Source organism: Rana temporaria, chromosome 4, assembly GCF_905171775.1.
Source record: "Rana temporaria chromosome 4, aRanTem1.1, whole genome shotgun sequence".
Lineage (NCBI taxonomy): Eukaryota > Metazoa > Chordata > Amphibia > Anura > Ranidae > Rana > Rana temporaria.
This window is the reverse complement of record NC_053492.1, coordinates 240,672,072-240,694,854: the sequence shown is the minus strand read 5'-3', so window position 1 is coordinate 240,694,854 and position 22,783 is coordinate 240,672,072. Positions and strand designations below refer to the sequence as shown.

General features: G+C 43.8%; 1 protein-coding gene across 2 annotated transcripts in view; it reads right to left on the bottom strand.

Annotated features, from left to right (window-relative positions):
• ZNF292 (zinc finger protein 292) overlaps positions 1–22,783 on the bottom strand; it is a 110,633-nt gene that overhangs the window by 11,483 nt on the left and 76,367 nt on the right. For both annotated transcript variants that reach the window (XM_040350070.1, XM_040350069.1), the window contains exons 5-7: positions 20,887–21,089; positions 20,290–20,426; positions 7,356–7,497 (exon numbers count right to left, since the gene is read on the bottom strand). In XM_040350070.1, the coding sequence (XP_040206004.1) occupies positions 7,356–7,497; positions 20,290–20,426; positions 20,887–21,089 (482 nt within the window). The remainder of the gene's footprint in view (positions 1–7,355; positions 7,498–20,289; positions 20,427–20,886; positions 21,090–22,783) is intronic.

Genomic DNA, 22,783 nt, shown 5'->3' with positions numbered 1-22,783 from the left:
ATCCCTGTGGCTATCTTTGGAAACGATCCTCAGAAGGATTTTTCCAAAGATAGTCAGAAGATCTGACATCTGTAATAGACTTACACTGTCGGATCTTAGGATGCAGTACCGCATCCGCCGCTGGGGGCATTTCGAGGTCGAAATGCCGCTTTGCGTATGCAAATGAGTACTTAGGCAGATCCACAAAGCTTTTTAGCTTTGTGTTTTCTGCGTAAGTTACGTTTTGCATGCGTAAAATTAGGGATGCTTTTACAAGGCCTAAACTGTTTAGACCTTGTAAAAACAAACCTTTTTTTCGATCGCCGCGTTTTTTTTTAAATTTCGAAAAAAAATTCCCGGCGCGTATTTTTTTTTTTACCCGACGCAACTTTATTGTCCCGTCGCGATCCACAAAGCCCGGCGTAAAGTACGTTCGCGCGATGCACGTCGGGAAAAATGACGTCACACGCATACGCCGAACGTCCGGCGCGGGAGCGCGCCTCATTTGAATAGGAATCGCCCCCTCGATCAGACGACCGCCTTGCGACGGAGGCACTTAAGTTACACGGCGTGTAATTTCTAGGTAAGTGCTTTGTGGATCGGGCACTTAGGTAGAAATTTTACGCCTGTGTAACTTAACTGCTGAAAGTTAACCACTTGCCGACCGCGCTATAGCAAAAATACTGCTACAGCGCGGTCGAGTAGTTCTGACAGGACGTCCCTGGGACGTCCTCGTGCACTTCCTCGTTTGCGCGTCCCCTACGACGCGCACACGGAAGTGTCAATGCTCGCTGCGTTCAGGGGATCCGACGCTACACGGATCACGGTGAAGAGCCAATGATAGCGGCTCTTCACCACCTGATCGCTCCCTCCAATGAGGGAGCAGACCAAATGTAAACACAGAGAGGTCATCATGAGGTCTTCTTCTCTTCTCTCCTCACACCGATACAGCGTGTGAGGAGAGAAGTGAGTTTTCAAGTGAGTGCCATCTATATTGTGCCCAGCAGTGCCACACAGTGCCACTACCCATCAGTGCCCCTACAGTCCCCACCAGTGCCCATACAGTCCCCATCTGTGCCACCAGTGCCACTACAGTCCCCACCAGTGCCACTACAGTCCCCACCAGTGCCACCTCTGCCACTTCAGTGCCCATTGGTGCTGCTAGTGTCTGTCAGTGCCGCACCAGTGCCACTACAGTACTCATCAGTGCCGCCAGTGCTCCATCAGTGCCACTACCGTGCCCAGTGCTAATACAGTGCTCATCGGTGCTCATCAGTGCCACTACAGTGCTCATCAGTGCCCATCGTTGCCACTACAGTGCTCATCAGTGCCACTACCGTGCCCAGTGCCAATACAGTGCTCATCGGTGCTGCCAGTGCTCATCAGTGCCACACCAGTGCCACTACAGTGCTCATCAGTGCCCATCGTTGCCACCAGTGCCACTACAGTGCTCATCAGTGCCGCCAGTGTCCGTCAGTGCCACTACCGTGCCCAGTGCCACTACAGTGCTCATCGGTGCTGCCAGTGTCCATCAGTGCTCATCAGTGCCACTACAGTGCTCATCAGTGCCCGTCAGTGCACCACCAGTGCCACTACAGTGCCACTACAGTGCTACACCAGTGCCGCCAGTGTCCATCAGTGCCCATTTGTGCCATCAGTGTCCGTCAGTGCTACATTGGTGCCACCAGTGCTCCATCAGTGCCACTACAGTGCTCATCGGTGCCACCAGTGCCCATCGGTGCCGTCAGTGCCACATTAGTGCCATCAGTACCACATCAGCGCCACTATAGTGCTCATCTGCACCACTACAGCGCTCATCAGTGCCACTAGAGTGCCCATAAGTGAGTGCTCATCAGAAGATCCTCATCACCGCCACCTTATCAGTGCATATCAGTGGCAGATAGTCAGTTCACCCTCATCAGTTCCCATCAGTGCACCTTCAGTACCCATCAGTGCACCCTCATTAGACCAGCCTCATCAGCACCCATCAGTGCAGCCATATCTGTTCGTTTCCCTACCATAGTTTGTCACCACAGCCCACAGTCACCAGTATGGCAAAAAGGTTTTTTACCACTCAGCAGGCATACGAACATATGTGCTTGACCGACGAGAGCAGCGGGGAGCTCTCCGATTCTGATTCAGAATATGAACCGGTTGTAAGCAGTGGGTCTTCTTCAGATTCAGAGGAAGAGCCAAGTGTTCCCATGAAACGAAGACGTATTGACATGGAGCAGCAGGCTATCACAAGTAGCGCTGTGGCGTCAACCAGCAGCTCGGTGCGATCCACCAGAAATGCAGTGGCATCAACTAGCAGCTCAGTGCCATCCACCAAAAATGCAGTGGCATCAACTAGCAGCTCAGTGCCATCCACCAGAAATGCAGTGGCATCAACTAGCAGCTCAGTGCGATCCACCAGAAATGCAGTGGCATCAACTAGAAGCTCAGTGCCATCCAGAAGAAATGAAGTACCACTGCAGCAAAGGCCAAGAACCAGCACAGTGTCATCTCAGCCCCAAAGTGTTAGGACCCATGCTAGCCTTCCATATGCCCTTGAAAACCCTATTTGGCTTCCCCCCAATTCAGGAGCAGCAAACATCCCCCCTTTCACCGCCCAGCCAGGTGTTAAGGTGAACACAGAGAACTTTGCCCCTATTGATTTTTTTCATTTAGTTTTTACCCAAGACCTATTATCCTCCATCGTGGCCCAGTGCAACCTCTATGCACAGCAATTCATAAGAGACAACCCTGATTCAAGTTACGCCCGTCCCTATAAATGGAGAGCATTGACAGTGGAGGAATTTAAATTATTTTTAGGCCTAACGTTTAACATGGGGATCTAAAAAAAAAATGAATCATACTCATATTGGTCCAAAAAACCCATCCACCACATGCCAGTCTTTTCATCCACTATGTCAAGAACCAGATACCACACGATAATGCGTTTCCTCCATTACAACTACAACACCCAGTGCCCTCCCCGAAAAGACCCATCACATGACAAATTATTTAAAATTCGGCCACTTCTAAAAAAAAATCTGAGAAATTTCCCCAGTTATTTGTCCCCGACCAAAATATTTCCGTGGATGAGTCATTGGTCCACTTCACAGGCAGGCTTGGCATCAAGCAGTACATCCCAAACAAAAGGTCCCGATATGGGGTTAAGCTCTACAAGCTATGTGACCGGGTCACGGGGTACGTCTACGCCTTCCGGGTGTACGAAGGGAAGGACACCCAACTGCATCCCCCTGAATGTCCAGAATATATTGGAGTCAGCGGAAAGATTGTTTGGGAGCTTGTATATCCACTCTTTGGAAAGGGTTACCACCTTTATGTGGATAACTTCTATACAAGCTTGCCCCTCTTCCGCAACCTTCACCGGATGGGCACTCCAGCGTGTGGTACAGTGCGACCCAATAGGAAGGGTTTCCCGCAAAGGCTCATTATGGAAAGACTGCGAAAAGGGGAGACGGCGTCTTTGCGGAATGAAGAAGTATTGGCTATCCGGTGGAGGGACAAACAAAATGTACACATGCTCTCAACGATACATGAGGACACCCACATGGAAATCCTCAGAAGAAACGGCCCTGTCCAAAAACCAGAATGTGTTCAAGACTATAATTTGTTCATGGGGGGAGTCGATTTCAATGATCAGATGCTCGAACCCTATCTTTCCACAAGAAAAAGCCGCCATTGGTATAAAAAAGTCTCCATATATCTTTTCAATTTGGCCATTTACAACACTTATGTCATTTACCGTAAATCTACAAGGACCCCCTTATCTTATCTTTATTACCAAGAAGAAATTGTCTCCTCCCTTTTGTACCCTGAAGACTCACCAGATGGCATTCGCTCTGATTGCGTGAGCAGACTCCATGAACGACACTTTATTGAGAAAATCCCCCCCCATGAATCAGGCCGAAAACGTCAGAAGAGATGCCGTGTGTGCACCAAAGCAGGAACTAGAAGAGACACTACATATTATTGCCCTGATTGTCCTTCCCAACCAGGCCTTTGTTTCAATCAATGTTTCCGCCGTTACCATACTTTACTAGATTATTAGGAAAGTATGGTAAACGTAATTATCATTTACGGCCACACCTCTTATGCCACTGTACATACCGCTGCCTGCTCCTGAACTGACCCTGGCCTGTTATACGACTACGCTTCTGCCTAACGATAAACTGTACCTACTCTGCCTGCTCTGGAAATGACCCTGGCCTGTTATACGACTACTCTTCTGCCTAACGATAAACTGTACCTACTTCTGCCCGCTCTGGAACTGACCCTGGACTGTTTGACCACGCTTTTTGCCTGCCCCTTGGATTGATCTTTTACCCTGCTATGCTAGTGGGAACACAGGGGTCTCACATATGTGAGGGGCTCCAGAATTGTTTTTCTGGATGAAAAAACTAAATTTTTAGTTTTCTCATTCCCAGATTAGGGTCTGGTTGCCCGGAGGCTTCAAAGAGATTTGGGTGGGAGAAGCCTCTACCCCTGTCCCCATTCTTTCCTGGCCTGCTACTTGGACCATGTTCCTGCTTACTACCAGGACCAATATTTTGGCACTGCTGGCAATGTTTCTACTTGCACTGGCCCTGGACTATATATGGACAGTATCCCTGCCTGTACCGACTATGGACAATATTCCTGCCTGCTGCCTGGACAATTCCATTCACTGTCGCTGACCACGTCCCTGCCTGCTGCCTGGATCAGGGCTCTCCTCCTGTGGACAATTGCACTAAAACCACAGGTAATCCTTTTTTTTTACCCATTACTCAGCAGAATGTATTTTAGGGTGTAATTCTTGGTATGTAAATGCTGTGTTAGAAATATGAAGGGCCTTCAAAAATGTGATAGATTGTAAGGAAATTAGATGTGTAATTTGTGTCCCTACAACACCTGATGGTGCTTCTTGGATGTTGGGTCTCTATGTGGCCACGCTATGTAAAAGTCTCACACATGTGGTATCGCCATACTCAGGAGGAGCAGGAGAATATATTTTGGGGTGTCATTTTTGCTATGTACATGCTATGTGTTGGAAATATCCTATAAATGGACAACTTTGTGTAAAAAAAAAATGCATTTTCATTTTTTTTCCACATTTTCCAAAAACATTGGCAAAAAAATGAACTGTTCAAAAGACTCATTATGCCTCATAGATTATACGTTGGGGTGTTAGCTTTCCAAAATGGGGTCACTTTGTGGGTCGTTTCTATTGTCCTGGTGCTCCAGGGCCTTCAAAAGTGTAATAGGTGGTTGAGAGATTAGATGTGTAATTTATGCTCCTAGAATGCTTGAAGTTGCTACTTCAGTGTTGCGCCTCTGTATGTGGCCACGCTGTGTAAAAGTCTCACACATGTGGTATCGCCATACTCAGGAGGAGCAGCAGAATATATTTTGTGGTGTCATTTGTGGAATATACATGCCAGGTGAGAGAAAAAAACTTTTTTAATGACAATGTGGTGTGAAAAAAATAAAAAATAAAAATCCTAATATTGCAAAGAATTGTGGGAACAAATGACAACTTCAAAAAACTAACTATGGCTCTTACTAACTACCTTGGAATGTCTACTTTCCAAAAAGGGGTCATTTGGGGGGTATTTGTACTTTACTGGCTTGTTAGGGTCTCAAGAAATGAGAGAAGCTGTCAGTATTCAGATGTGATCAAATTGTTCAATTTTCAGAAATTGGTACCATAGCTTGTAGACCCTATAACTTTCACACAGACTAAATAATTTCCCATTTTTTTTTTTACCAAAAATATGTAGCAGTATACATTTTAGGCCAAATTTGAGGAAAAATTACTTTTTTGCAAAATGTTATGATAGAAATGAAGAAAAATTAATTTTTTTACAAAATTTTCGTTCTTTTTTCATTAATAGCGAAAAAAATAAAAATCGCAGAGGTGATCAAATACCACCAAAAGAAAGCTCTATTTGTGGGAAAAAAAGGACAAAAATTTCATTTGGTTATAGTGTTGTATGACTGAGTTATTGTCATTCAAAACGTGAGAGCACCGAAAGCTGAGAATTGGTCTGGTTAGGAAGGGTGTTTAAGTGCCCAGTGGTCAAGTGGTTAAGTTAGGCAGGTTTTTTGAGGATTTGGCCCTCTATTCTGAACCTTTTTGAAGGTAGGTTTCAGGCTTCAATTAAAAATGTAAAAGCCATTTAGCGAATGTTATACAGCAAACATATCGATAATTCTGCATGCCACTGTAGGTGCACATGGACCTATGAAACTGCTTACTTTGTATATCTAAAGCGGAAGTAAACCCATCCATAAAACTGTTTCATTTCCGGCACGTGATGAAAATGCAACACTACCAATGGCTGCGCTCTCAACCAAACTGAGAAGCAATGCAATGGTTGGTGTCTAAACTGATCACATGTGCAGCATCATGGCAGTTGTGGATTAAACAGAGGCAAAGTTGGCAGCTTCCTTGGCCGAAAACGATAGGGGGGGTTACTTACACCAAGTAATAATTGTGAAATTTTGGACATGGAATGCGTCTAGAATTCCTCCTGAACAAAATCAGTGTACTTCCTGACATTTGATCGCAACAGTGTCTGCTTCTGTTCTGTACCTTCAGTATGAGAGCCAAGACAGCCCCTGCCTCTGACTGCCAGTATCAAGAATTATAGATTTGGTTATGTCACTATTGAGTTCCTTTACCAGGATGGCTGGTTCTAGACAGTCCAGAACAAGGCACTGTAAATTTGTATTAGGGGAAAAGAGCAGCTGCAGGCGACCTACTTGCAAAACTGACTAGCCCTTGTGGACACATCCCAGTACAGGACCTCTCTGAATCTACTCTGAAGACCTGTTTATACAAATCACAACCATGTAAAAACCTATGGATCTTGAGAGTTGGAGATCCATTTTCCTTGTAGACCTGGAAAGATTTGCATCTGCCTGCAACAAATATCTACAAATAAAACAATCTAAAAACACTTTTCAGTTAGATTGTTTGCGTGCATTAAAGCCTCACCAATAAATTAAAGTGTTCTTTCACCTTTACAAGAAAAAAAATTAAACCATAAACACCATTCCCTTTAGTCCCCACTGTGCTTACCTCCGGGGATGCCGAACTGTCAGGGACCATGAAGCCCATCCAGTGGTCTGGGGATTTGAAACCCCTGCTCTTCTTTGTGTACAATCCTTGGATGGACCAGAGTGATTCACTGTGCAGGCACTGATCAATCAGAATCGCTCTTGTCTCTTGGGAAACGCTGCACAGAAAAGAGGGAGAAGAGCAGGGATTTCCAATCCACGGACTACTGGGCAATGAGAGCTAAGCATCGCAGGAGGCAAGTACAGCGGGGACAGGGGTGAAATACATGAAATTCTATTCTAGCCACGTGTAAAATAAGCCTTACCTCTGACTGAATAACTTTGATTAGAAAGAAGATATGATACACCGTTTTTGTCAGCTGAGAAAGTTGGCGACATATTTCCAGATACACTTGGATAGATGGCTCAACCCTTCTTTGTAGTTTGCTCCAGAACAGTGTTAATTCCCTGTAAAAAAAAAAAAAAATTGCGGAGATTAAACAAAAAAAAAACAAAAAAAACACAACACCTTAGCCATGTACAGGGGACGTTTTTACAACCTCTCCTGAACGATTTAACTTGACAGGTAGTAACCCACGTTTTAAAACGTCAGTTTTGACGCGTTTACATGCCGCATTTAGAAGCTTTTTTTCTTTTCTTTTTCTAATAGGCAAAAATGGTAAACGCCTATAAAGAAACGCGAGTTACTGCGTTTGGCACTTGAAATGCCTCTAAACTCTGCTTCTGAACCAATTTTTTTGCATTCCAAAAAAAGCCTCTAAACTCAACTGCCTAAAAACTACTGTAAATGACCATATGTACATGTACGGATAAAAACAACAGGAGAGTTCAGGAGCAGTTGAAAAAAATGCCTAACTGCTCCTAAATGTCCATTTAGCAGCAGCAGTGCACATGAGGCCTAAGGTTAGATACTAGCTTTGCCAGAGTTCCAATCAATGGAAGCAGGCTGGGGAGGGGGGGTGGTATTTTTAAAAACTGGAGCAGACAAAATCTGTCACAGACAACCAATGAGCCTCTATCACTTTTTTTTTTTTAGTTATGCTTTAAAAAAAATAAGAAATAAACGGAAGCCGATTGCCATGCACAGCTGCTCCACAGTCTGATAAACCCTACTCATTGTTTTTTTACTGCAATCAACTAACTTTTTTCATAAAAACACACAGAAGATTTACATCAGCTTTTAAAAACTGTGTTTAAATAATGGAGTTGAACAAATTGCAATAAAATTGAAACAGCATTACACAGACATTACAACCCCTGCAAACCATATGCAATGTTTTTGCTTAGGTCCACAGACTTACCATCTGTTTAGGTTTTTTAGGCACTAGTTTACCCAATGGCTAAAGCAGTGATAGTGGTAACCCTCTGCATTACAAGGACCTATAAAACAAAAATGCCTCATCACATTTGGGCCTCTAGGTCCTGTTAACACATTGTGCTGCGATAACGCATGTATTATTGAAACTCATTTGTGTTGCATTGCGAAAAAATAGCACTTGCATTTTTTGATGTGCAAGGTAGCCCATTCAAATCAATAGGCTGCCTTAAAGTGTTTGTAAAGGTTTGTTGTATTTTCTAAATAGGTTCCTTTAACCACTTAACCCCCAGACCATATTGCTGGTCAAAGACCAGAGCACTTTTTGTGATTCGGCACTGCGTCGCTTTAACTGACAATTGCGCGGTCTTGCGACGTGGCTCCCAAACAAAATTGGCATCCTTTTTTTCCCCACAAATAGCTTTCTTTTAGTGGCATTTGATCAGTTTTTAGTTTTTGCGCTATAAACAAAAATAGAGTGACAATTTTGAAAAAAAAATGATTTTTAACTTTTTGCTATAATAAAATATCCCCCAAAAATATATATATATAAAAAAAAAAAAAAATTTCCCTCAGTTTAGGCCGATACGTATTCTTCTACATATTAACGTTTATTGATTGGTTTGCGCAAAAGTTATAGCGTTTACAAAATAGGGGGTCGTTTTATGGCATTCGTAATGGCGCCGATTAGCGATTTTTTTCCTCGGTACTGGCATAATGGCAGACACTTCTAACACATTTTTGGGACAATTGGCATTTTTATAGCAATCAGTGCTATAAAAATGCATTACATTACTATAAAAATGCCACTGGCAAGGAAGGGGTTAACACTAGGGGGCGGGGAAGGGGTTAAGTATGTTCCCAGGGTGTGTTCCAACTGTAGGAGGGGGTGGACTCACTAGGGGAAATGACTGATCGCTGTTCATACATTGTATGAACAGACGGTCAGGCATTTCTCCCCCTGACAGGACCGGGAGCTGTGTGTTTACACACACACACACACACACACACACACACACACAGCTCCTGGTCCTCGCTCTGCAACGAGCGATCGCGCGTCGGGATCAGGGACGAGCGGGGGCGCACGCGCCCCTAGTGGCCGCTTCGCAAGGTGACGTATAGCTACGTCGTGCTCTCGCGCAGAGGACCCGACCTGCCGCCGTATAACTGTGGCGGCTGGTCGGCAAGTAGTTAAGCTTGTGCATTGTTGGTTCACTTACCCTTTCCTTCAATTTCCCTTCTAAATGTTTTTTTTTTCCTTTGTTTGAATTTCTCACTTCCCGTTTCTCCTCAGTAAACTTGCCACCATCATCCGAGCGGTGGTTAGTCAGACAGAACAGCTTACTGAGGAGTAGGGATGAGCTTCGAGTTGAACTCATGTTCGACTCGAACATTGCCTGTTCGCCGAACAGTGAACAATTTGGGGTGTTCGCGGCAAGTTTGTGAACTTTAGAACTAGGGCTGCAACTAACGATTATTTTCATAAATCGATTAGTTGGCCGATTGTTTCGATTAATCGGATAATAGCCTAAAAAATTTTTTGGGCCAATTTGTTGTTGGGCAGATTACAAAACACAAATTGCCGCAAAAACACATTACATGCTTTTCTGCAGCTTCTCCATTGAAGTATATTGAACCAAAAAAAACAAAATAGTTTTGCGTTAAAAAGTCCTTGCCCTTTCCAAATACGCAGCAGCTGAAAAAAAATCATGGATGTGAACGTGTCCCATAGGAAAACATGTAAATGAACTGTAGTGCGTTTCTGCAAAAAGCACAAAAAAACTGAGGTGTGAACCCAGGCCTGAGAGGTTTAGTAACATAATGGGGTTAAAAAAACAAAAAAAAATAAGTACAAAAAGGGAAAATAGTTGCTACTGTAAGGGGGTTCATTGAAAGTAATATTTACAGTAGCGATTTCCTATAAAAGGGACAATTTTTGTTGTTTTAACCCCATTATGTTACTGGCCGATTATGAAAATTGTAATCGATTCATTTTATAAATCGATTGATTAGTTGTTTCGCCCCATTTAGAACCCCATTAAAGTCTATGGGACTCGAACGTTTGAAATCTAAAGTGCTAATTTTAAAGGCTAAGATGCAAGTTAATGTCATAAAAAGTGTTTGGGGACCTGGGTCAATACAATTATTTTATTTATTTTTTTAAACTGCAGTTTTTCGGGAGCAGCGATTTTAAAAATTCTAAAGTGAAACAATAAAAGTGAAATATTCCTTTAAATTTCGTACCATAGGGATGGGGGGGGGGGGGTTGTGATGTATAGTATGCCTGTGAAGTAGCGCTTGTTTCCCATGCTTAGAACTGTCCCTGCACAAAGTGTAAGCTCTGAAGGAAAAAATAGTCATTTAAAATCACTCACGGCTATAATGAATTGTTGGCTTCCGGCAATACAGATAAAAGTCATTCATTAAAAAAAAAAAAAAAAAAAGTGTGGGGGTCCCCCCAAATTCAATAACCAGGCCCTTCATGTCTGGTATCGATATTAAGGGGAACCCTGCGTCAAATTAAAAAAAAATGACGTGGGTTCCCCCCGAAAATCTATACCAAACCCATTTATCCATGCACGCAACCTGCAGGGGGGGGGGGGAGCGCCCCCCCTCCTGAACCGTACAAGGCCACATGCCCTCAACATTGGGAGGATGCTTTGGGGGTCTGTGACCCCTCAAAGCACCATGTCTCCATGTTGATGGGGACAAGGGCCTCATCCCAACAACCCTTGCCCGGTGGTTGTGGGGGTCTGCGGGCGGGGGGCTTATGGGGTACATTGTACCCCTACCATTTCACAAAAAAAATGTAACAATTGTAAAAAAAAAAAAAAAAAAAAGACACCGTTGGGAAAGTCCTTTATTAAAAAAAAAAAAAATTCCAGCGGTGGTAATCCACTCTGGGTCTCCGCTCCAACACTGTCGGTATCCTGCAAAGGGGGATCTCCTCTCTGGGGTCCAGCGATGAGAAGATCTCCTCTTCTTCCAGCTCCAGGATCCATTTAGGAGATGTCCATCCAGCGCATGCATCACCTGTCTCCACCGGAGACAGATCGGGAATGACGCGGCTTCAGACAGTGACAGCTCTTATGTAGGTGAGGGCGGGGCCACCCGTCACCTGACCCCGTCCCCCTCTGATGCAAGGGAAAGCCCAGGTTTTCCCAGTGATGTGCGAGTGACCTGCCCCCCTCTGATGTAACGCAGGTACATAAGAACCGTCACTGGCTGATGCCGCGTCATTCCTGGGCTGTCTTTGGTGGAGACAGGTGATGCACTGCGCTGGATGGACATCTCATTGCTGGATGGACATCTCATCGCTGGATCCTGGACCTGGATGAAGAGAAGATCTTCTCATGGCTGGACCCCGGAGAGGAGATCACCCATCGCAGGATACCGTCAGCGTTGGAGCGGAGACCGAGAATGGATTACCACCTCTGGAATCTCTTATTTATTTTTTTAGTAAAGGACTTTCCCAACGGTGTCTGTTTTTTTTTTTTTACAATTGTTACACTTTCTTTGCTAAATGGTAGAAGTACAATGTACCCCATTACCAATTCACATAGGGGGGTGGAATCTAGGAGTCTCCTTTGTTAAGGGGTCTTCCAGATTCCGATAAGCCCCCCCCCCCGCAGACCCCCACAACCACCGGGCAAGGGTTGTGGGGATGAGGCCCTTGTCCCCATCAACATGGGGACATGGTGCTTTGAGGGGGCCACAGACCCCCAAAGCATCCTCCCAATGTTAAGGGCATGTGGCCTGGTACGGTTCAGGAGGGGGCGCCCTCTTGTCCTTCCCCCTTTTCCTGCGGCCAGGTTGCATGCTCGGATAAAGGGTCTGGTGTGGATTTTTGGGGGGAACTCCACGCCATTTTATTTTAATTTGGGGTGGAGTTCCCCTTAAAATCCATACCAGACCTGAAGGGTCTGGAATGGATATTTGGGGGGAACCCCACGTCATTTTTTTTAAATTTGACGCAGGGTTCCCCTTAATATCCATACCAGACCTGAAGGGCCCTGTAATTGAATTTGGTGGGACCCCCAAGCATTTTTTTTTTATGAATGACTTTTCGCTGACAATTCATTATAGCCACGAGTGATTTTAAATAACGTTTTTCCTTCAGAAATTACATTTTGTGCAGGGACAGTTCTAAGCACAGGAAACAAGCACTACTTTACAGGCATACTATACACCCCCCAGGTACAATTTTTTTTGCATCGATACATGTCCCCTGGGGCAGGACCCGGGTCCCCATACAATTTTTTAGGACAATAACTTGCATCTTAGCCTTTAAAATTAGCACTTTAGATTTCAAACATCCAAGTCCCAAAGACTTTAACAGGGTTCTAAAGTTCACACAAACTTTTGGTCTGTTCGCAGGTTTTGGTTGCGAACCGAACAGGGGGGGGGGGGGGTGTTCTGCTCATCCCTACTGAGGGAGGAACAGGAAGTGAGAAATTCAGACAAAGAAAAAAAAAACATTTAGAAGGGAAGTCGAAGGAAAAGGTAAGTGAACCAACAATGCACTAGCTTAAAGGAACCTATTTGGAAAATAAAAAACAAACCTTTACAACCCCTTTAATGCAACACATGCGATACATGTGCTAACACAGCACAATAGGGATGAGCCGAACACCCCCCTTCCCCCAGCAAGGGGGAAGACTGGGCTTCCCCAGTGACGTAGCAGAGGGTGCGTCAGAGGGTGCGGGGGTCACGTGACGGGTGGCCCGCCTCCCCTATATAAGAAATGTCACAGCTTCAGCCGCTCATTCGCTGGGCTGTGTCCAGCGGTGAGAGGAGGTCGGCGATGCTGCGCTCTGGATGGATGGATCTTCTCATCGCTGGACCGGAGATCACCCGCATCCGTCGCTGGATACAGACAACGTTGGAGCAGGAAGCCGGGAATGAGTGTCACCGCTGGATTTTTTTTACTATTTACACTTGCTTCGTGAAATGGTAGGGGTACAATGTACCCCATTACAAATTCACATAGGGGGGGGCCAGGATCTGGGGGTCCCCTTTGTTAAAGGGGTCTTCCAGATTCTGATAAGCCCCCCGCCCGCAGACCCCCACAACCACCGGGCAAGGGTTGTGGGGATGAGGCCCTTGTCCCCATCAACATGGGGACATCCTCCCCATGTTGAGGGCATGTGGCCTGGTACGGTTCAGGAGAGGGGGGTCGCACTCTGTCGCCCCCCTCTTTTCTGTGGCCGGCCAGGTTAACGTGCTCGGATAAGGGGTCTGGTGTGAATTTTTGGGGGAACTCCACGCCATTTTTTTTTAAATTTGGGGTGGAGTTCCCCTTAAAATCCACACCAGACCTGAAGGGTCTGGAATGGATATTTGGGGGGAACCCCACGTCTTTTTTTTAAAAAATTGACGGCGGGGTTCCCCTTAATATCCATTCCAGACCTGAAGGGCCCACGCTATTTTTTTTTTTATGAATGAATTTGTTCTGAATTGCCAGAGCTGACAATTCATTATAGCCGCAAAGCCGGTTTTAAAATACTTTTTTTCCCTTTCAGAAATTACACTTTGTGCAGGGAGAGTTCTAAGTACTGGAAACATGTGCTATTTCACATGCTAACTTTACACCCCCCCCCCCCCCCCCCAGGTATGAAATTTAAAGGAATATTTCACTTTTAGCATTATTAAATTCACTGCTCCCGAAAAAACGGCCGTTTTTCAAACTTTTTTTTTGCATTGATACATGTCCCCTGTGTCAGGACCCAGGTCCCCAAACACTTTTTAGGACAATAACTTGCATATTAATTAGCCTTTAAAATTAGCACTTTAGATTTCTTTCATAGACTTTAACAGAGTGTTCTGCGGCTTTTCGAATTTGCCGCGAACACCCCTAATTGTTCGCCGAACAGGCAATGTTCGAGTCGAACATGAGTTGAACTCGAAGCTCATCCCTACAGCACAACAATGTGAACCCAGCTTAAATTATGTACTAATGCATCAGAGAAAAAATTAAATGCATTTGCTTCAGGCTTCTCTCTTTGTTCAAGACCAACAGAACATAATTTCACCAACAACTACTATTCAATGATATCTTAGAAATAAAATCTTTTTATTACCAGAGTAATAAAGTAAACACATATTCAAGCCACATTATATATACCCAAAACTATTAGCATTTGAATGCACACTACGTCAAGATTTTTAAGTGTTTCTACAGCCTAAACATTTTTTACCTGAATACATCCCCCGCATTATGGTAACAAATGTTTGGGTAGTAGCTGGCCCCTCATGGTAAGTGCAAACATTTTATTTTCTCTTGTCCATTGACATGTAAACTCAGATACACATGCAATTCGATATTATTGGGATGTCCAAAAGCAGCCCAACTGAAAAGGTGTGGAAAACCCACCAATGAAGACACTAAGAAAACAGAAAGAGGGCGCACCAGCCTTCCGTATTACCCGAGTAATGTTTATTGATATAAAATAAAATGATATATGCTCATAAACAAAATTGGTCATAAAAGCATATCAGGGTTCAAAATGGACACAAAGCGACCAGGTCACAGAGACTGTTTCTAGCAAGCCAGAGGACCTTCCAGGTGGCCGATGTATTTAGGGGAGATCCCCTTTTCCCAAGAGTCAATTGAGCTTCCCGAGAGCCAATTGGCTCAGAGGAAGAGAGGGGTCTGCCCTCAAAACGCGTCAACCTCCTCAGACTTGCTGGGAACAGTCTCTGACACGGCCACTTTGCGTCCATTGTGGACACGGATATGCTTTTATTAAAGTTTTGTTTGCGAGTATCTTTTATATCAATAAACTTCACTTAAGTAATGCACAAGGCTGGTGCGCCCTCTTTCAATTTTCTTAGCGTTTCCATTTGATTTCCCCCGAGCCCTAGAGGGCAGCAAGGCCTGAGCACATACCTGGAAGCATATAAATCCTGTGTTACATCTACCACCATTATATAACCCTTGAGCGCAGGAGATACCTTTATTATACCTAATGGAGAGCCTAGGGACTGGTCTGTCTTCAACTCAGAATGACCTGAATAGCAAATACCTGAATCTGGACCACACAAGGCAGAAGAAGCTGCCAACAACCAAGGGGAGGCCACAAAAGATCATCAACCTGATGCTCAAAACCAGAATAAAGGAAATCACTGCCAAAGTGGAATGAATACACCCAAGGGAACACAGAGTCTGAACCAACGAGAGGCTGGGAAACCAAAAACGCAGCCAAAAAAGGTAGAACTACATATTTATCGGATTAGGATGAAAGAGCATAATGTAGTCAAGACACTGGGACAGGTACCAGATATGCAGGACCTAGAGACAAGATTGTCTACAAGAAAAGACCAGCTGCTCTACACAGGAAGACCAAAACCTTCCTTTTCCAACCCTTGGGATTCAAGGAAAGAAAGTTTGATAAGGAAGTTGCCTAGTCAGATAGTCAATTTTGCCAAAAGAAGTATCCAAGTAATGTTGACATCAGTAAAAGCCTTTTAGGACTGCAAATTGACCCCACTGACAAGCTGAGCATAAGGGTATATTTCCCACAGTTAGCCTACCCGAAAGGAATACAAGGGTAAGAAAAGAAAAAGGTAAACAAACCCCAGACTGGTAAAAAAGGCACCAGAAGAAAAGATCATAGACCATCCAACATGGTTCTAGGGATTTAAGTACACAAACCTGTTCAGCAAAAGTGTCTATAGCCGGGAAAAGGAAAAGTAGCTTTATTGCCAAGAACAAGCATCTGATTAAGGGCAATACAAGGGAAGGCATTTGGAGAATCTTATTTAAAACAAATAATAATAAACAGCCACAGAAGAAAGATCTAATGCCTGGTGGTTGTGTCTTACAAAAGCTTCTGGATGAGCTCCATCCGCAGCAGGGTGTACCTTTAACAGAGACCCAGCATTTTATCTGGGGATCCTTTGGGACACAAGAGCCCTACAGCAATGTGTTTTGATTGCCACGCAAGAGATGAGGAGCACTCCGATGCACAAAACTTGGTGTAGAGACTACCAATCTTTATTAAAAAGACCATGCCAGTCGAGAGTAGTACTCTTAATATTGTCCATGCAACAAATTTGGATACCTTCCTATTAGGAAGGCCATGGACAGACAGAAGGCAGAGCAATGTCAGGTGCAAATCAGACACTAGCTTCAGAAGGAAGGAGAATCACCTAATCCTTGTGCAAGACCAGATAGGGAGACTTAAGACAAGGCCACAAGCGCCAACAACTACCACTGTAAGTAGGGGTATATCACAAATGCTTAAAAATGGTGGCTTCTGGGGGACGGACATAACCAAGTTCAGCTCCCGCAATGGCAACGAGGAGAGAACAGGGGGCACAACATTAAAAAAATACCCTGGATGGAAGGAGTTAATTGAAATTATTTTGCCAGGGAAGAAACCTTGCCTCCCTAGGAGTGCACTAAAAGTAGAAGATCGTCAGGGCAGAAACCTGGCCCTTAAAGGGGTTGTAAAGGTTTGATTTGTACTTTCTAAATGGGTTCCTTTAAGCTAGTGCATTGTTGGTTCACTGACCTTTTCCTTTGATTTTCCCTTCTAAATGTTTTTTTGCTTTGTCCGAATTTCTCACTTCCTGTTTCTCCTCAGTAAGCTTGCCACCCCCCATCATCCGAGCTGTTCTGGCTGGGGGTTAGTAAGCGTGCTCGCCCCCTCCCTTGGGACTATATCCCTGCGGGGAGACGCTCGGATGGTAGGGGCAAGCTTACTGAGGAGGAACAGGAAGTGAGAAATTCAGACAAAGAAAAAAAAAAACACTTAGAAGGGAAATCGAAGGAAAAAGTTAGTGAACCAACAATGCACTAGCTTAAAGAAACCGATTTAGAAAATAAAAAACAAAACCTTTACAACCCCTTTAAGGCTTCATGTACACGGGACGTTTTTACAACCTCTCCTGAACGATTTCACTTGACAGATGATAACCTACGTTTAATTTTTTTTTTAAATGGCCAAAAACAAGAAAACGCTTATAAACGAAACGCGGCTAAGCACAGTTTACCGAGTTTAGCGTCTGAAACGTCAGCGTCTGAACTTATGTTTTTGCCTTAAAGAAAAAGGCCTATAAACGCAACTGCCTAAAAACGACAGTAAACGAACCTGTGTACATGTACACATAAAATAAAATTGAATGAGTTCAGGGGCAGTTGGAAAAAAAAAGCACCCAACTGCCTCTGAACGTCAGTTTAGCAGCAGCAGTGTACATGGGGCCTAAAATTACCAGGGCAAGCTTTTGCTCAACATACTGTTGAAGAAAGTCCAAAATCCAAACCACTGAGAAGGAGCATGGATGGACATCCTGAGCCTTGCACCAGGAAACATAAGCCAAGTCTACAAGTTTAAACTTGTTCGCCTGCAACCAGGGTGGATAAAAAATAAAATAAATATTTTTAGGGTACCCAAATCTGATCCTAGCTACCCCCACCAATAGTTCATCACCTTCAGACACTAACACAATCTGTGGACTCGCAGAGTGGTAGAGTTATAGGGGAGGCACCCAGATGGCATGTCCTCTAAAGCTTTTCCAGTGTCCAATCACCTGAACATACATGCTTAAAAAAACATGAAGTATGCTTATACTGCCTGTGTCCTGTACTGTAAAATTAGAAATCTTGCCTTTAGTTTTACTTTAAAACCACCCAAATCTAAGAAGCAAAGAAATAAGGCCGAGGTAATATAGACAAAGTTAGAGATGATTTTTAATGCCAATAACCTGGCACTGAAAATCAACTTACTGACTTTATGGTACTTGCCAACAGTAGCTGTATTTCTTTGCTTAAAAAGGCCCAGATTACATGGCCACTCAAGTACAGCTGTGGCCAATAGTTTTGAGAACGACACAAAAATGTATTTTCAAAGACTGCTGTGCAAGTTTTTATGATGGCAATTTGAATATACTCCAGAATGTTATGAAGAGCGATCAGATGAATTGTAATTGCAAAGTCCCTCTTTGCCATAAAAATTAACTTAACTTAATCCCAATAAATTAATAAGTAAAATCAAAATAAACCGATTCTGTTCCCTTACAGCATTCCATCACCTAAAAAAAACTATGATCCTGCCTGCCTATACCCTTCCCCCTGTAAACTGACCACAGTTTATCATGGCTGCCGAGACCTGACACTGGACAGTTCACGCACCTCCATCATCCGCAGCCCTGCTCTGTCGTCCTCCACCACCCTCCCTGTCTGCTCTGTGTCAGTGCCCGCCCCTTCTCCTCCTGCTATTATAATAACCTCCCATCCGCCCTGTAACTTAATGTTCCTATGCTATACAAAAAAGATGCCGATCTATACCTTTTTCAGAGTGTCTCCCAGCGCTCATGTGACTCCTAGGCTCCCCCCCCCCCAGCTGAGGTCAGCGGGAGTGCCCACCCGCTATAGCTGTCAGCCAGGCAGAGGAGAGAGCCGAGGAGTCACTGGAGCACCAGGAGAATATCTGATATAGGTACAGACTGGCATCTTTTTTAATTTAACACAGGCACAGGGGCACATAACGTTATGTTACAGAGAGAAAGGGAGGTTTTTATTTTTGGCTTAACACCCACTTTAAGGGTGCCCAAGAAAGGCCAGCAAGGGCCAGTACAGTCTACTACAGTTAATTCAGCTGCGGGATCGGTGCACCACCCGTGCAGAGCTTGCTCAGAAATGACAGCAAACAGGTGTGAGTGCATCTGCATGCAAAGTGAGAAGACTTTTGGAGGATGGCCTGGTGTCAAGAAGGGCAGAAAAGTAGCCACTTCTCTCCAGTAAAAACCATCAGGCACAGACCGATATTCTGCAAAAGTACAGGGATTGGACTGCTAAGGACTGGAGTCATTTTCCCTGATGAATTCCCTTTCCGATTGTTTGGGGCATCTGGAAAAGTGTCCGGAGAAGATGAGGTGAGCGCTACGATCAGTCCTGTGTCATGCCAACAGTAAAGCATCCCGAGACCATTCATGTGTGGGGTTGCTTCCCAGCCGAGTGGGCTCACTCGCAATTTTGCCTAATTCAGCCATGAACAAAGAATGGTACAAAAACATCCTCCGAAAGCAACTTCTCCTAACCATCCAAGAACAGTTTGGCGACGAGCAATGCCTTTTCCAGCAAGATGGAGCACCTTGCCATAAAGCAAAAGTGATAACCAAGTGGCTTGGGGAACAAAACATCAACATTTTGGGTCCATGGCCAGGAAACTCCCCAGACCATTGAGAACTTTTATTCAATCCCTCAAGAGGCGAGTGAACAAAAAAAAAAACAGACAAATTCTGACAAACTCCAAGCATCGATTATGCAAGAATGGGCTGCCATCAGTCAGGATGTAGCCCAGAAATTAATTGACAGCATGCCAGGGCGAATTGCAGAAGTCTTGGGGGAGGGGGGTCAATACTGCAAATATTGCATAATGGTCAATAAAAGCCTTTGACACCTATGAAATGCTTGTAATTATACTTCAGTATACCATAGTAACATCTGACAAAAAGATCTAAAAGCAATGAGCAGACTCTGTGAAAGTTAATTTTTGTGTCATTCTCCAAACTTTTGACCACAGCTGTACTTCAATGCCAAAAGTGTAAATAAAAACAAATTGTAATAGAGGTGCATTTTTAAGGACAGGACGTTTAGACAGGTACCTTATGGTGCATACTAAAAAGGGTGCGGTGTGAATTTGGCCATACACTACACAAATTGAAAAATAGAAGGAGCTGGTCAGAAACTTTTCAGACACCAAATCCAACCAGATGCAGCTGCTGTCAGAATACATTAGGCACCGCAAGAGATTTGTCCATCCACGCAGTATACTGCGGATAGGGGAAATCTGTTAAATTTATTTACTTTTCAGCCCACTTTAGTTTTGCACTTTCCCACTCATTTAAATATTCAAAAAAACTTTACTTTAGCATTTCGCTCAAAAGTTTTGTAAATGCTCATTTAGTTCAAAACTTACCATGCACAGTACATTTCCCCAAACTGTAGCTGTCGGGACAGAAATGCTGCACACAGTATAAGTGAGGTTTTCTCATCCCCCTCTGACTCCAGATTACAGATCATTTCCAATGCATCCTTACAATCTACCTTGGCAATCTACAGAAAAAAAATACAAAATAAAAATTAGTATATGTATCCACAACAAAAAGAACACAACAGACATATGACAGGGCTCAGAAAGCATGTAAAATATAGGGCCAATTTCCAACAATAGCAGCACATGTTGTGTTGCCAAGTCTAGGAATAGGTTCAGAAGTGGTGTATACAGGTATCAAATCATTTGAATTCATATTAAAGTTTATTTTCTTTTATTCAGAATTAAAGTAATTCATATTCAGAATTCTTTCACAAAACAAAAAATTACTAAAAACAAATTGTTCCTATTCAAACCACTTTAGAGCAAAAATTACTGCAGATACCCTTTATTTGGGAAAGTCCACAACTTTGAATATATGATTTTGTTCAACAAAGTGCCAAATAGAAACCTAAAACGATTAGCAGGAGAAAGAGCTGGGCATATTGTAGGCAAAAAAATAAATAAAAAAAAAACACAGACCTCTTCTATAAGCTTTATGTTTGGTGAGGCCGCACAAAGACATTTCAGGTAGAGCTGTTTGAAGTGCCCTTTCCTGCTCATCTCTGGGTGGTCGGAGCATAATTTTGCCAGGGATGTTGCCTCAGCCACTTTGCCGAGTTTAAGAAGTCGCTTAATTCGCATCTCCAGTAGCAATGGGCCCTCCAAACACAGAAAACCATCGGCTGTGGAAAAACATAGGTCAGTTTTAGATATAGAAATACAGCGGTTTAAAATAAATGAACCTCAGAAGTATGCTACACAGCAGCCACAAAACCAAAACATGACACGTGCATATATGTAAAAACAATACTGTGATAAGGATATTGTGCATCACTAATAAACCACAAATTATTGCAATTATTATGTAACCCAAGGCCCCTTTCACACTGCTGCGACTTGAAAGTAGCGCAATTTTACCACGATTTTGTCACCAATATGGACATAATTTTGCTGCGATTTCAGGGAATGCCTGTCTAAACTTGAGGTCTATGGACCGCAACTCGCATTAAAGTCAGATTTAACCACTTCCATACCAGGCACTTACGCACCTTCCTGCCCAAGCAAATTTTCAGCTTGTTAGCACTAATAGGCATCTATTTTTTTTCCTGCCGTTCCCTGATGGTCCAGTGTGGGCATCCGAGGGGGGGGCTGCGCTGATAAACAATCAGCGCGAACCCCCCTTCAGGAGAGCCGCCGATCGGCTCTCCTCTACTCGCGTCTGTCAGAAGCGAGTGAGGAAGAGCCATCAACGGCTCTTCCTGTTTACATCGTGATCGGACACGGCTGATCACGTGGTAAAGAGCCTACGCCGGAGGCGACGATCCGTTGCACCTTTAAGTATGATGTACAGATCTATGGGGATACAGTATAATGTACAGATCTATGGGGTATACAGTATGATGTACAGATCTATGGGGTATACAGTATGATGTACAGATCTATGGGGTATACGGTATAATGTACAGATCTATGGGGTTACAGTCCCAAGTTGTAACACAGATATAGGAGGAGGTGCTACTGAATCCAACAATTGGGATATTGGGATATCCCAATTGGGATTGGGATATTGGCCACATCCCTAATATATACGAAAAGAGAGATATACCCCCCCCCCCCCCCCCGAGTGGGACTTTGAAGGCCAAAACACAATATAGATATAAAAAGTATGTTTATTAGGGCAAGGTGAACCTATTGACATTGGCTCTGAACGCACATTCGGCACCCAAGTACATAAAGACATAAAATATATTCCATATTCATATGGAATCACCAAAAAACAATGCGTGTGCTGGATGGCAAAAAGAAAAAACAGAACATAACACAATACACAACGTAAACTGTAACATCAAAAAAACTCTCTAAATGGTAGATGCTGCCCGACGTGTTTCTGGTTTGTATCAAACCATCATCAGGGGCTTCAGGAGTGGATATTATGCGAGATTTGACATTCGCTGATAAAAGTAGATGTGGATCTCCCCAGCGTTGTTCATATGCATAAATATGCAAAAGAAGGTAAATAATAATAGCTTCACAGAGAACGCTCCCGAGTAGTGGAACTTGGGTGAAGTCCAAGACCTGCTGATGTGTATACATACAGGTGATTGTCCAGATGCCCAAAGGACTCACAGGACAAATTTTCTATGTTGGTCACAATAGACCTGGGAGGTTGTGAGGAACGCTAGGGGCGTTATCCCCAATTGTGGATGGGTGCCAAGTTGTAACACAAGTCGCACAAGTGTGAAAGGGGCCTAAAGCAAACCTTTCCATCCAAAACTTCAGGCAAATGAAACAAAAAGGGCAATGAGGCCATTTAATCACTTGCTGTCTAGACCACTTCTGACATTTCTCTCATACGTATTAAATCTTGCATGTTCTT